Raw genomic sequence first — 16068 nt, 5'->3', positions numbered from 1 at the left:
ATTTATGACCTTAATGTAATAAAATTAGCGTTTTAATTTGTTCGCATGTAATTTGTGTTTATGGTCTTTTCTTTCATTGCAGCCGCCTTTGAACCATTTCACGGCTATTGTCATACTTAAACCCCAGGCGGTTAAAACGGATGCAAATTACCTTCGCGCTTTACGAGACTTGGATGAATTCCCTTATAAGTACAATAAAAATGAACCCTAATATTACTACCTATAAGTCACACTTTGCCTAACTAGACCACTATTCTAGTCGCGATAAAGGCATTTAGGTCATAAAGGAAGCTTACCAATAACTCTATAATATGATTTTACATTAGTGCGCTTTAATCTGCATGTATTGCACTTACACACTTGCATTTCAATTACCTACATATCTCAGTAACTATGGCTATAATTTCTATAAATATTGATCTTTACCTTCTTCTTGGATGTCTTGTTATGCGTGCCTAGAGTTCGGCTGCTTATATTATTCTATTTGATCTAATTTTTCCAACTATCAATAGACTTTTGAAAACTTAAGAGAAGTAACCAAAGCTTGCTCCCCAGCGCTTTCCATGTAACAGTATTTCGCTATCATACTCAATTGAATACTAAGCAAATTCAGTGAAATTTTGTAGACACATTTTTTAAAAACAAGCTCATGTCTGTGGTTGCGCTGGATTTATTTAAAAATGTGTATTTTTAAAGTTACATGGATTTACATAAATCTTTGAGCCCGTATAATTTTAAAAATATGTACATTATTTTATTCACAGATATTGTATATATATTTTATTCTCAGATATTTGTTTCTGAAACGTGTGTACTTTCGTTGAGTTTGACTGGTTAATATTCAAATCAACAAATATTACAACATGGGGTTATTCAAGGGGCGGACCTACAAATTCCTGAAAGGCTGGCAACGAAACGGTGGTACCTCTGGTGCTGCAAATGTTCATGGACGGCGGTAATCACTTAATACCAGGTGACCCGCCTGCTCGTTTGCTCGCTATTCTTTATCAAAAAAATCAGAACCAAACTAATGATCTATGGAAAGCGCTGGGACACAGACTATGTGGAGAGTTCGTTAAGGATACTTATCTTAAGGTTCCTATCAAGATTCCTTGCCTACGTATTAAACACTAAGTAATTAGGTTGCCTAGGTATTTCAGGATCCGCTAAGTGGTGACATTGATAGCAAATGCTCGCCGTAAAGGGACCTAATCAAACAGCGCTTGTGCAAAGTATCAGTTTTACGAGTTTAGAATTAACGCTCGTGTGAAACTACTAGATATCTAATAAATATTTCGCAACAGTGTTGCAAAGCCGTCCGAGGATTTTATAGCAAATATAATATAGGCTTACAGTAACAGTTAGGTAGGTATCTATAACAATATGTTTACACTTTATGGTATAACTTTCGAGAAAGGGTTCTTAAGACGTGCATTGCGCGAGATCATCACTAATACGCTCCCAGTTTTACAATCGGCTCGTAAAATGTCATTTTGGTCTTTTTTGCGAATATCGCTCATATATTGCGCAAGTTATGGCGATCTTTATGGCTTGTGACTGATTTTATAGCCTTGCCAATTGCTACGGTGTTAGGGAACGGGAGCGGGATGTTTTTTTCTTTGAATTCAAGGCTTTATCGGCTGAAGCTGTACTCGTATGTGATAATTCGCCGCCAGCCCTTAATTATTACTAAGTTTATTGAAGCTAGCCGTTGCCCGCGAATTTATCCGCGTGGATTTAGATTTTCAAAAACCGCGTGGGAACTCTTTGATTTTCCGAGATAAAAATGGCGAAAAATAGCGTATGTCAATCTCCAGGTCCTTAACTATATCCACGCAAAACATCACGCCGACCTGTTGCTCCGCTCTGGCGTGATTGAAAAGGAAACCATCAAACCAACAAAAAAACACACTCTCGCATTTATAATACGGGTAGTGATCAATATTTCTATGCTCTAATAAAACTCTACAAAATGGCACAGGAAATTTCAATTAAATTAATGTGTAAATAAGTAAATGGCTTTACATGGCCCTAAGCTGATTGTACACTGGCTAGTGGCTACAGCTCAATAGTTACCAAGCGTCTAGCTTCATAGCCGTATTTTAGCCGCCAACTGCTGAAAAGAAGCGATCGCTCAGGTGTAGTAGATACTTACTTAATGGTCAAGTAGTAGCCTTTGAGTAACCTACCTTATTGAAATATGAAAAAAAATGTTATTAATTAAAAAAATATATAAACAGTAGAACTCGTCTTACTGGTAAGAAAGACATTTAAACTTTTAAAAAAAATATTTGTCAATTTTTTTCACGTAGTGATTACATACTCTTTGTTTTTTTTTATGAAATGAACCTAGGTCTAGATTCATTTCATAAGCTTTTCATAAGACTTTTTTTTGATATTATGAATCTGTTCGTTTTATATTTTCATCAGGAATTTTATGTTAAAGTTTTACACAATTTTCCAATCTTTACTTACGCGTGAAATGGATAGATGCCGTTGTGCAGAGTACGCAGCTGCCGTGGAGAAACTGCGGTGTTATACTGTTGGCACATTCCGACCTGATATTATAGATAACTATGACCGTAAGTATCTATTTTTGTGGATCCCATTTATCCGTACTATGGCTTCGATAGAAACTCTAGTAGAAAACACACTCTATATCAACACAGTTCCTGAAGAATGAAGCCTGAAGCCGAAAAAGCATAGAGAATCCTCAATTCATCACTTCAATCATCCTGCGCAGGTTCAAGATCATATTTCTTCCTACGTAGCTAAAGTCTATTAAAATGTGGGTTAGAACTTAGAAGCAGTAAACCCTGTTAAGTGTAACAGGATTTACAACTAAACCCCCACAAGAAACATGCGGATAGTGAGTCGCATGTTTCTCTTGGAGGCTTTAAATATTGTTTCTTCACATTGTTTTAGGATCGGAATTCATAACAACATGGGTGAAACACGGCGTTGACTATGAAGATATGAAGTTTTTAAAACCTAGGGCGGTAAGGCGGCTGACTCCCGAAGAACTGCAAGAAATGCAATTGAAACTTGAGAAAAACAAGATTGAGCGAATGTGGTGTTCGTATATGACACCAGTGATTAGGAAATAAATCTGAGATGTACACCTTACTTGATTTTACGAAACATGACAAATAAAAATTTACAAACTTTCCTATAGAGTAAGGCATTTTTGTAGGACAAACTGTTAGGTAGCTGTATGTTAAATTACTCAACTATTGTTCGAATTTCTTCTTATCTTCTTGAAGATTTAATAGACACGATCGATAGCCTACGTAAAGTATCTTGCGGAATCTAATTTTGATCCGCTGAGGACATACATATAAGAGTTATTATCTCGGCTTCAGCTCAGCTTTACCAAGAAAGATTCAAGATTTGGCCTATCAAGTTTTAAATATTGTTAGAGTTACTGAGCTACTAGCCCTAGCGCATGTCGTGGCGTCTACGAACATGTGAATCTCATGGGATGGAAATTTATACTATAAACTTCAAAATTTAAAATTCAGGAGCAATCTGAATTTTGAACCGTTTTCAATCTATACCCATATCTAAAAGAATCTGTCACTCGAATTAGTCTTCAAAGATAACTCCAACATACATAGTTTATGCTTGGTTTATGCATCCGAGAGAAAGTTCTGCGTTGGACATTTGACATGTCCACTATCTTCCAAAGATAAGAAAATGATTAGATTTAACGATAACATCGGCGGCCACTGTGCGCTAGATATGTAGATTGGTTTGATAAAGGCCAATATTTTTTGTTTAATTAGTATCATTGAGTTTTTTAGGACGAGCGTTGAATTTGTAACGTGCGTCGAATGGTGTTGGGATTTGTGTGGTGCTGCGTGGTGGTGGTGCGTATTGCTTGCTTGGTGGCTGGCTTTTCCGGCAGGTTCATCAGTGGGAGGGCGGGTGGTGCATGTCGCATGCTGCATGTTGCACCATACAGATTTGTTTGGTTTTGCGGATTATAGTAAATTAAGGTTTTGGTTCCTTGTATACCATTGACTTCCGCAAAATAACGCCTGCTTCTTCTACAACGACTTCTATTCTTGCGTTCGAATAGCATCTTCACTCATTAAACATCTAGTCATAACTAGATGTTTAATAAATACTCAGATACGTAATTGATTAACTAACTTTTGGGTATCATTGTCATATTGCAAAGTGCAAACGTACCTACTTAAGTAATTGTGACGCGCGGCGTCGCTACTATGGAATGGAAGGTGTCTCGGCTGCTGTCGGTGGCGATCGGACGGGGCGAGTGGTGACGAGGGTAACACGGGAGTGAGTGCAATTCTAGATGGTTACGCCTACTCTAGATGTCTGTGCACACTCTAGATGGCCATGGAAATCTAGATGGCTACTGGCTAGGCTCTCTCAAGATGGCTACGCGCGAGAGGAGCAGTTGTGGTTGTTTTTGTAAAATTCAGTTGGAACTTTTGGATAATTATTGTACAAAGCAGACAGTGTGTGATTCAATAAATTATCGATTGTAAACTCTAAGCAGTGTGTGTTTTAATATAATGTTATTTTCGTTTTTTAGTGATGTCTCTTCCAGGAGACAGGCAACCATTAGCGCTATCTGAACTTTGTAAAATGCTGCGCAGATTATAAGGATCGGTTGTTTTATATGTTGCACTGTCGTAAATTCTCACAATATTCTTTACATGCCTAATGAAGTTTTCTAACGGATTTGTTTGATGCCTTGCATCTCTAAATATATAAAAGGAAAACTGACTGACTGATCTAACGTACCTACAGCTCAACCAACTGAACGGATCGAGCTGAAATTTGGCATACAGATAAAATTATTATGACGTAGATATGTGCTAAGAAGGGATTTAGGGGATTAAATACCTTAAATACTTTAAGGGGGTAAAATAGGGATTTGAAATTTGTGTAGTCCAAGCAATGTCGCGAGCCAAGCTAGTCCTACTTATTATAAAGAAGTTTTGTTGGTAAATCTAATTTTCGAGTTTACAATCGAAAGTTCGGCGATAATAATAAATAACTTTATCTATTTTGGCATGTAACACAAAAGCACGATATCCAATTTGATATTTTAATATTTATGAGATACAAAGTCACGGATAAGTTGAACTAATTCAATCATTTCGCGCCATTGGCTAATCCGTCTTTACAACGGTCTGGAAACCTCGCCTCTTCCATTTCAATTAGTTGACAATAAAATATAAAAGTTTACGATACAAAATTGTAACACAGTTGTAAACAGTGAACTAGAAAATTGAATGTGATGTTGATTCATTTGATATGGACCGCACTTTTTACGTGTACACTAACATAATGTGGACACGTTTAGGCCTATTTAATTGTAACGATATTTAAAAGAATTTAAGAGCTTAAATAATATAATAATGGTAATAGCTTGTACTTTATTTTTTGTATTACTTATTTCATGTTCTGCTTGATAGGTTTTCAATGAAGTCTAAGACCATAACTATAATTACTTATAAAATTTATGAAAACTGTCTGTAGATGATGATTGATGTAACTTATTTAAATCTTATTACATGTAGTCAAATCAAAATAAATAATACTATTACCTAAATAACAATATAGCCTATAACTTGCGAAATGTTTCAAACTAAAAAGTGCAATTTTTATAGGTAACATGCTGACAATTTAGATAGTGTAATTTACATACTTAACATAAGATAATTTATATGAAATATTTTTATTTGTTTAAAATGTAGAAGATCGAATGTCGATAGACGCATCGTCCATGTAAAGATAGTCAAGCAAAGCTGCACACCAAAAGTTAATTTAGCGTCAAAATATCCAAGAGACATTGATTGTAACGAACTGAACGCGTTAAGAGGAAAACCTATGCGAATGACATTGACGATTTCACCTTCAAACTAGCAATTTTGACATGTCATGACCCTCTATTGACAATTAATCAAGCAGACATTTCAATCTGCGAAATTTACGCGGACTTTTAGTATTTTGACGTAGGAGGGTAAAAGATCCAGTAAATGAACGAATAAGGACTACCCTGACTTTGACCTAAAATTAAGATTTATGAGAATCGTTCTATATATAATTTTTATATTTTTTTTTATCTGTGTCTATACACAGTAGGTATACACTCTTAAATTATTTAAATATCAAAAACGCAAAAAAATGCGTGGTATTAATTATTATAAATTATTTTATTTAACAAAAGGATAAATTGCCAGTAAATGAACTGGGAATTTCAGTGAATGAACGAACTCTATCTAGTGCATAAACTCTCGATTCCTATTAATAAATTCTTAAGTATATTTTCGGCTTGGAATTTTAAAAAAAATGTCAGATTTTCAGTTTTTGACTTATTGTATATTTTTTTCTACATTTTGCGCGATAAATCAAAAACTATTTTACATAATAATAATAAATAAAACCTGTTTTAGAATGTATAATACAGCCCTTTCATATGATATTATCCCCTTTGGTATAGTTATCTTAGTTTGAAAGTCACCTAAATTTTCTGGAAAACAGTCCAAATGACTACAGAGAAAATGAAACTTAACGCCCTTGTTGCATCCAAGTCGCTGGAAGTGCAACATCAGCTACTGAATGTGTTAAGAGTAGAATGGTAGATTAGAGGTACTGGGTTGGGGCTGAGGTACAGATTTATCACCAGAAGTCAGAATCGTTCAAATTGCAGACTGCAAGTTACAATAGAGCCGCTTGGAACAATTTTTTTTGCTGTTTCTTCTGGTAATATTCACAACGCAGAAATAATAATCATCATGGTGTTTAGATGGTTTGCGCCAAATTATAAATTTTTTTTAGTAGTTAACTATTCTTATTTGCTCATAAACGCAACGAGGAAATACAGCTTCCACATATAAAAATTGGAGTCCAGGCCTTGCTGTTAGCTGCTAATGGGTTCTCAAAGTAGCCCGAGTATGCTTGTTTTACTGGGCACAAAAGGAAAGAATGAAAGGAGCTTACCCAGTACATCTTAAAAGATCCGTTATAGATACATGCATCCTGCCATGCCTTACCTATGCCAGCCAAACATGGGTCCAGACAAAGAATATAAAAAGAAATAGTGACTTGCTAAAGGGCGATGGCAAGGTGCATAAATTAAGCAAAAAATATTCAAAGTGAGAATTGAAGACATAAGAAAAAAGACAAAGCCTACAGACACCTTGAGACATGCCCTAAAACTGAAATGCAAATGGTCATATTGTATCGATTTTTACAGATGAAAGAAGGACAGGTAGGTAGACCGAAGACGCGTTGGTCTAATGCTATTGTGCAAATCGCGAGAGAAAATTAGCTTGATAGTACCAAAGACAGAGAGAAATGGGGATACCCAAGAGGGATCCATATACAAGAAAGAAGAATACCAGAATAAATATAAAAAAAATTCAAAAGAAAAATAAAACCGACTTCAAAATCACAAACACTAAAAAGTAAAAAATAATTTAAGTTATTGTGGTTTTTGAAGTCGGTTTTATTTTTATTTTGAAAATTTTTTATTTCAAAATTTTTAGTGGCCCCACTGTACTATAATAATATGCCATGCCCAGCTAAAACCCTACTGTTTACTAAGCAATTACACTGATCGCGAGCAATTTGCTCTTATCCATTGAGGAGTTCTGTTCTCCATCTCAGAAGATATTCATCAGAACTTCATCAAATTCATATGGGACCACCTGCAAAGTATACCTAGCTTTTCAAAAAAAAAAAATATTCCAAATCGGTCCAGGCGTCTTTGAGCAATCGGTGAACATACATTAAAAAAAAATTGAATTTGCTCTTATCCATTGAGGAGTTCTGTTCTCCATCTTCAAAGATATTCATCAGATCTTTACCAAATTTATATGGGACCACTTGCAAAGTATACCCTATCAAACAAAAAAAAAATCCAAATCGGTCCAGGCGTCTTTGAGTAATCGGGGAACATACATAAAAAAAAGATACCAACGAATTCAGAACCTCTTCCTTTTTTTAAAGTCGGTTAAAAATATACTAAGATTTACTAACATGGTGTTATACCATAGAGTAGCAAACAGAGGCAAAGCTTCTAAGAAGCGAGCAAAATTTATAACTATTTTGGTAGGGCTGGCACTGGAGGATACAATTTAATTAACAATAGTTATTTGTTCAACAAGATGGTAAAGTTTGTTTTTGTTGTGATTGCCTAGTTTAAATATCGATCTTTAAATATCGATCGATAGATCTAAATATCGATTTTGAACGAAATCAGTCAATTTAGAAAGAATTATAAATGGTGCCAACTTTTTTAAATTTTGGTTACAGGTTCCTATTTTGTGATCCCAGGGAGCTCTAAATATCGATTTTGAACAAAATCGGTCAATTAACAAAGAATTTCAAAATGGCGTCAACTTTTTTAAATTTTGGTAACAGTTTCTTATTTTGTGATCCCAGGGAGCTCTAAATATCGATTTTGAACGAAATCGGTCAATTAACAAAGAATTTCAAAATGGCGTTGACTTTTTTAAATTTTGGTTACAGGTTCCTATTTTGTGATCCCAGGGAGCTCTAAATATCGATTTTGAACAAAATCGGTCAATTAACAAAGAATTTCAAAATGGCGTCAACTTTTTTAAATTTTGGTAACAGTTTCTTATTTTGTGATCCCAGGGAGCTCTAAATATCGATTTTGAACGAAATCGGTCAATTAACAAAGAATTTCAAAATGGCGTCGACTTTTTTAAATTTTGGTAACAGTTTCTTATTTTGTGATCGCAGGGAGCTCTAAATATCAATTTTGAACGAAATCGGTCAATTAACAAAGAATTTCAAAATGGCGTCGACTTTTTAAAATTTTGGTAACAGTTTCTTATTTTGTGATCGCAGGGAGCTCTAAATATCGATTTTGAACGAAATCGGTCAATTAACAAAGAATTTCAAAATGGCGTCGACTTTTTAAAATTTTGGTAACAGTTTCTTATTTTGTGATCGCAGGGAGCACTAAATATCGATTTTGAACGAAATCGGTCAATTAACAAAGAATTTCAAAATGGCGTCGACTTTTTTAAATTTTGGTAACAGTTTCTTATTTTGTGATCGCAGGGAGCTCTAAATATCGATTTTGAACGAAATCGGTCAATTAACAAAGAATTTCAAAATGGCGTCGACTTTTTTAAATTTTGGTAACAGTTTCTTATTTTGTGATCCCAGGGAGCTCTAAATATCGATTTTGAACGAAATCGGTCCATTAACAAAGAATTTCAAAATGGCGTTGACTTTTTTAAATTTTGGTAACAGTTTCTTATTTCGTGATCCCAGGGAGCTCTAAATATCGATTTTGAACGAAATCGGTCAATTTACAAAGAATTTCAAAATGGCGTCGACTTTTTTAAATTTTGGTAACAGTTTCTTATTTCGTGATCCCAGGGAGCTCTAAATATCGATTTTGAACGAAATCGGTCAATTAACAAAGAATTTCAAAATGGCGTCGATTTTTTTAAATTTGGTAACAATATCCTGTTTTGTGATCCTAGGGATCCTCAAATATTGATTTTGAACAAAATCTATGACAGTTCAAGAAAATAGATTTTAAACACTATTTAAATTATTATCATTAACATTAAATTAAATGAAAACACGACGCGCGACGTGTACTGCAGCCCCTGAGCTTGAGCACAGGCCGAGCCGGTATAAACCGATTTCTCTCCGTACGCGACGTAGCGCCTGTGCTCACGCACACACGCGCCTCAAGCTTGTAGTAGTGTACCTATCGTAGCGCGCTTGTATGAAGCTTTGACTCTGTTCGCTACTCATGTGGTTATACAACGCAATACCACACTAACAAACACTCGTACAAACATACAGACAAGTATATACTCACACACACTCACACACACACATGGACGCACGCACACACACTTTTGAACGGTTTGAACGGAACACGGTTTTGAAATTGAAATTGAAAAAAGTGTAAGAATTTGTAAGAAAATATTTAAAAAAGGTATATCAGCCGGTTTTTTATTCCAGCTCTTAATACATGTAAAAACGTCCAATCTGTTCATTTACTTGAGCCTTTACCCTAGTACCTAATTATATCGACCGCCCCATATCAAAACAAAGTAAATGTCATTTTTCCGAAAATCGTTTTATGTCATAAGCCTAACTTTCATAGTATGTCCCGTTGTATTGTAAGGACACCCACATTAAAGTAAAATTAAAAGCTAGTAAGTCGCTTTGACCATTTTAAAACATAGTAAGTCTATGAACTGGCTAGGTTTTTTATAGATTAATGCGCCTTACTAAGTTTTTCAAAGGAATTAAATTAAATAAAATAAATATCACCCATTATCTAAATACCATGTCAAAACAGTAAATACTTAATGATGCATTAAAACTTAAAAGTAAGATAGGAAAAGTCAATGACCTCTACATGTCAACTGTTAAATATGGCTTGCAAGGGAAATACTTTGCATACTTACATAATGTTTTTAGGGTTCCATATCTCAAAAGGAAACACGGGACCCTTATAGGATCACTTTGTTGTCTGTCTTTCTGTCCGTCTGTCCGTCTGTCGTGTCTGTCAAGAAAACCGATAGGGTATTTCCCGTTAACCTAGAATTATGGGCAGGTAGATAGGTCTCAACTCTCATAGCCCAAGTAAAGGAATAAATCCGAGAACAAATTTCGTGATTCTAGATCAACGGGAAGTACTGTATAGGTTTTCTTGACGGACGGACGGACAAATGGACAGACAACAAAGTGATCCTTTAAGAGCTCCGTTTTTCATTTTGAGGTACGGAACCCTAAAAAAGAAAGTGATGCACATCTAATGAATAAATGTGTAGGCCAGTCTTCACACTAAAATATTTAAACCCCTTTAATTTAAAAACTGTCATAGCCTAGTGGTTAGAACGTCCGCCTCCTAATCGAAAGTCGGGGGTTCGATCCTGGAATCACGCACTACTAACTTTTCAGTTATGTGCGTTTTAAGCAATTTAATATTGTACATCAAATCTTTGAAAAGAGCAACCGCCGAGTTTCTTGTTGAAGACTACGGCCTAAACTTCTCTTGAATTTAAACCACTTACTAGGTTTTGATCTGAGAAAGAAATTTGACATTAATTGACAAAATTGAGAGACCTAAGCTTGTGACCTAAGCACTTGAACACAGAAGTGTCATAATTCGTGTTCACTTTGCCTAACGTCTCTCAGAGAGAGATTTAAACTGTTTCTTATAATCACTGGCCATATTTCAAATGCGAAAGTGTGTTTGTTGGTTTAATATTCAATCACGCTGCAACGGAGCAACCAGTCGACGTGGTTTTTTGCATGGATACATTTAAAGACCTTGAGAGTGACATCTCTCTCCGCATCGTATTCTTTATTGCTGAGGGTTGTGACCTCTTTCCATTATTCCTACATCTAATGGTAGGTTTTCTTGGGATAATAATGCGGTGGGTTCAAAGAGCCTACGGAACTCGACTAGAAAAACGAGATTTTGACTCTTAGTTTTAACGGTTATGAATTAGTTATTATTATCAGTGATAAAATTGATTAGGGCTGCCAGGTAAAATTACATTTATCTCGGAAAATCAAAGAGTTTCCACGAGATTTTTTCCAAGTTTGCGCTACTAAGTACATATATTATGAAGAGGAAAGGTTTGTTTGTTTGTTATCGATAAACTCTGGAACTACTGAACTACTTGCACTAAAGACATAATCATCAACATCAACCGACAGACGTCCACAGTGAACATAGGTCTTTAATAGGGTCTTCCACATGCTACGGGTTTGCGCCGCCTGAATCTTTGCGCTTGCGCTTGACGACAATCATGCTTTAAAGAAAGCAATGATGAGGTCCAAGTTGGAGCACGCTTACCTGGAAGATGCCTATTCACTCTTGGCTTGCAGGTATCTATGGTATATATGGCAGGAAACACGGCCGCCGAAATGGCGTTCCAACCTTTAGGCTCTCCCCATTGCCCGCAGCATGAATCTGAGCTTCCTTATGATGGTTATATTATGTACATATAATATCTCATAAGAAATCTCTAACACACAATCCAGCTAAGTAGGTCCAATTTCAAAAAAAGCTAGCTAGCCGACAAATCTAACTCAGTTAGGCAGCCTTCGGGAACCTTCGAGATGTCTCTCGTCCAAAATTCCTCAATGCTTGAAGACCAGTCTTTGAATAGTGCATGATGTCGGTGATGAAAAATGGATCCGAAATATAGGTCTTTTTTTGTACACAGGAAATGCCTGACGCATACCCCTCCGTCATGTGGGGCTTGCACCAAACTTGCACTACTACGAAATCCATTTCGGAACACGGCGCCCGAAACGAGGCGCGCTATCTCCTAAAAAACATAGGTATAATACCTATTTAGAACACTTACTATCTGTCATCATAATCTATGACAACCTCCGAGTATTTACCTGGTAAAACCGTAACTTTCGAATAAATTTTAGTATATAAGCAGGCTTCATTTAGAAATGAAAAAATCCCTATTTTATTTTTCAACGATTATAAACACAACTTTCATTCAAAAATAATAAGCTTAAATTCATTTTAAATAATATTTTGCGACGAAATGACGCGCACAGTCCTTCCGCCATGACAGTCCAGTGGACACTGAATTCCATAGAGCGCCTGCAAGAAAATAAATAGCACAGGAAGTTTTTTGGTTAGTTTTAGATTATTTAAGAAATGAAAAACATTTAGTATAAAACTAACAGTTCAAATTGATTGCTAAACCTAAACATATCATTTTCTGGAGGTTGGCTTCAAAGTATCAAGATGTTAAAGAAAACTTTTACAGAACAAGTTGCGAACAGCAATGTTTTCAACTTGTTTTTTTTTATTATTGGGATAATGTATACTAAATTAAAAAAGGCCCTTATAATCTTCACAAACTGAAGTTTTTAATTGCATGTATTTAATAGATGTTAATGTTTTAGAAAAATAAACAATTTACTTCAAAGTACAGCATTTTTGCGATTTGTCAAATAGCAATTACCTTAAAGATCACTTACATTGATACCACGGTGCCGTGGAGGTAGAGATTTAAAATAAAACATCTATGCATCTAAATATTTATAAGCCTCTAGGTGGTAATAACCGATACACCTACTTTACATTTAAAAATTAAACAAGCTTAAGAAAGAGGAAGTGTGGTGCTGACGAGAAGGGGAATAAATAAAACAACGTATTCTTTTGAAAACGCAAGAGAAAACAAGCTAAAGAACTTTATCTTATTTTAAGTAAGACCTAACGTTGAATTGATCATGACTCATGATGACACATGGTTGCTAACTATTATAGGCCTCATAAGAAAGCTCAAGAGTCCCTCAGCGGGCGATGGAAAGAGCTATGATGCTTGGAGGTTATCTACGTGATCAAATCAGAAATGAGGAGATCAGATCAGATCAGAAAGTCACATAACATAGTTCGAAAAACCCATACATATTGGGGTTCCAAGGTGCTAGAAAGCGCCGCATTGCAAGAACGTGGCGTGTGCAAGTCCCTAGATGAGACCTAGGTCCAGCCGTGGACGTCTGTAGGTTAATAATGATGATGAACGTTGAATTTAATGCGTAATAGATATTAAAAATACCATGTACCATCACAGCCTAGATTTTAAATCTTTTGGCCCTTGAAAAGGTGAATAAACTCAAAGTTCCATAATATTTTCGCTAAGCCGGAAGCAACGTGTGAGATCCCATATTAGGTATATTCATATTATCAAATCAACAACACTTAAACTTTTAACGCTTCGATATTATCACTTTAACGACTTTAATATGAGATGTGTTACAATAAACTTGAGGCTTTATTACTCATAATAAAGCATACCTACCAGTTTTATAACTAAAAATATCTGAAATAAAATATTTAGTAAATTATGTCAAGATCTTAACAGATTCCACTATATTCATTAGTGAGATTAGCTTGATTCACTTGTTTGGCAGTGATTAAATCTTTTGCTATCAATTAACTAAAGCGTATTCTGTGCTGTGAATAAAATATGTTGGGCTTGTAGTTATTTTATTGATACATACCTACTAGATACATTGCGATTGCAATAATTCCTAGTGGCCTCTATATTTTTAGAATTCTAAACTGTACGCAAAAATATAAACGATAATATAAGATTGAGTCATTCATGTGAATTTAGCCTATTTAGGAACATGTCAAATCCAGCTATGTATAGGAAAATGTCACTTGAATATAGGTCCTGTGAAGTTATACTGTTTCTTTTATACGTTCAGCCTTCAAGAAGAGAGAAGATCGGATGAAGTATAGAAAAAAATGAGACCGAGACAAGCAAAAATTTTTCAAGAACGGCTTGCCCATATTTTACCAACTTTTTTTTAACCCCCGACCCAAAATGAAGGGTGTTATAAGTTTGACGTGTGTATTTGTGTATCTGTGTATCTCTGTATCTGTCTGTGGCATCGTAGCTCCTAAACGAATGAACCGATTTTAATTTAGTTTTTTTTTTGTCTGAAAGGTGGCTTGATCGAGAGTGTTCTTAGCTATAATCCAAGAAAATCAGTTCAGCCGTTTGAAAGTTATCAGCTGTTTTCTAGTTATTACTGTAATACTTCACTTGTCGGGGGTGTTATAAATTTTTAATTTACACTTGTTATATCAATTAAGTATTGCCCACTAAAATTGCGAAACCCCGACGGGTATCCGTAATATTGATATTGTATGTAGTACTTATCACTTACTAAGTATGTAAGCTAAGTATAAACGCAGCAAATCCATTGCCATAATGAACGCTGAAACCACAAGGAAGTGGCGTGTATGGCCACCTCAAATAAATGTAACCTTAAGCATGTATAATGAATTAGAAAACGAGTCGCTTTTGCCCGTTTGCCCGGGTGGCCGCTGCGGATCCGATACTATCTACACCAGATTTAGGGTTCCCACCTTTTCTACCAGCTTTGGATATTGAATTTACCTTTGCGTTCAATGAAACTAATCACACTAATATTATACAGGCGAAAGTATGTGTGTATGTGTGTGTGTGTGTGTGTGTGTGTGTGTGTGTGTATGTTTGTTACTCCTTTATGCAAAAACTACTTGAAGGATTTGGCTGAAATTTGGAATGGAGATAGATAATATTCTGGATTAGCACATAGGCTACTTTTTATCACGGAAAATCAAAGAGTTCCCACGGGATTTCAAAAAACCTAAATCCATGCGGGCGATGTCGCTGGCATCGGCTAGTTTGAATATAAGTTTTCGCTTAATAGTGTTATTTGCATACTTAGTTTATATTATAACAACAGTTTTCTATTATTCGATATGAATTATAAAAATATAAAGAAAAAATAAGTACGTAGGTAAATAAGCTGCGTTCGAACACAAAAATGCTCTTGTATAAAAGCACAGAAACGTTTCTGTTTTAAGAACTATAATAAACTTTCCAGTTCCAGTGTTCGGGTAAGGCTAGATAATAATGTGTGAGCAGTAAAAATTATTGAGGAAACAGAAGTGGTGATTATAAAGTAAACGTAACATAGAGGCGAGATTCGAAAACCCTGGAAAGATCGTCCCGATTCTTAATTACTCGTAATGGGCCGAACGATAAGGGTTCTTTGAAACGCTTATGATTTCAATGCGTGAGGTAAATTCTTGTTCACCGGATAAGATTCGGCTCCTCTTAATGCCCGTCGTTTAAGTTAATTAAGATCTGAGCTTTATAAACTTTTTGGTTTCCAAAATGACCGTTCGCTTTCAGATTCGCCGATGTTTTGGTGCGTAGGTGTAAGTTGATCGTTTGGGAGATAAGGCTGTAGGTTACCTGTATGAGGCATCCTGCGAAACCTGAAACAAAAAAATCTCATTTAATGACCCTGCTAAGATCAAACCTTTTCGCGGTCACGCATAGTAAAAAAATTTCAAAAGAAAAATAAAACCGACTTCTTATTACACTGATCGCGATCAATTTGCTCTTATCCATTGAAGAGTTCTGTTCTCCATATCCGTAGATATTCATTAGATCTTCATCAAATTTATATGGGACCACCTGCAAAATAACCTTTCAAAAAAAAAATTTTTCAAATTGGTCCAGACTCCAGGCGTCTTTG

General features: G+C 35.5%; 1 protein-coding gene and 1 long non-coding RNA gene across 2 annotated transcripts in view; one reads left to right on the top strand and one right to left on the bottom strand.

Moving 5' to 3' along the window:
• The window catches only part of LOC123865686 (paired box protein Pax-1-like), a 38618-nt gene extending 22819 nt beyond the window's left edge, over window positions 1-15799 (bottom strand). Inside the window, exon 1 of the mRNA XM_045906887.1 lies at window positions 15783-15799. Within this exon, the coding sequence (XP_045762843.1) occupies window positions 15783-15795 (13 nt within the window). The 5' untranslated portion in view covers window positions 15796-15799. The remainder of the gene's footprint in view (window positions 1-15782) is intronic.
• Window positions 2355-3176, top strand: LOC123865694. The gene is made up of 2 exons (XR_006796027.1): window positions 2355-2582; window positions 2926-3176. It is a non-coding gene; the product is annotated as an uncharacterized LOC123865694 (long non-coding RNA).
• Window positions 15800-16068: the final 269 nt, after the last annotated feature.

This window comes from Maniola jurtina, chromosome 5 (genome assembly GCF_905333055.1).
Source record: "Maniola jurtina chromosome 5, ilManJurt1.1, whole genome shotgun sequence".
NCBI lineage: Eukaryota > Metazoa > Arthropoda > Insecta > Lepidoptera > Nymphalidae > Maniola > Maniola jurtina.
Note: the sequence above shows the minus strand (reverse complement) of the source record. Positions and strands in the feature narration are given on the sequence as shown.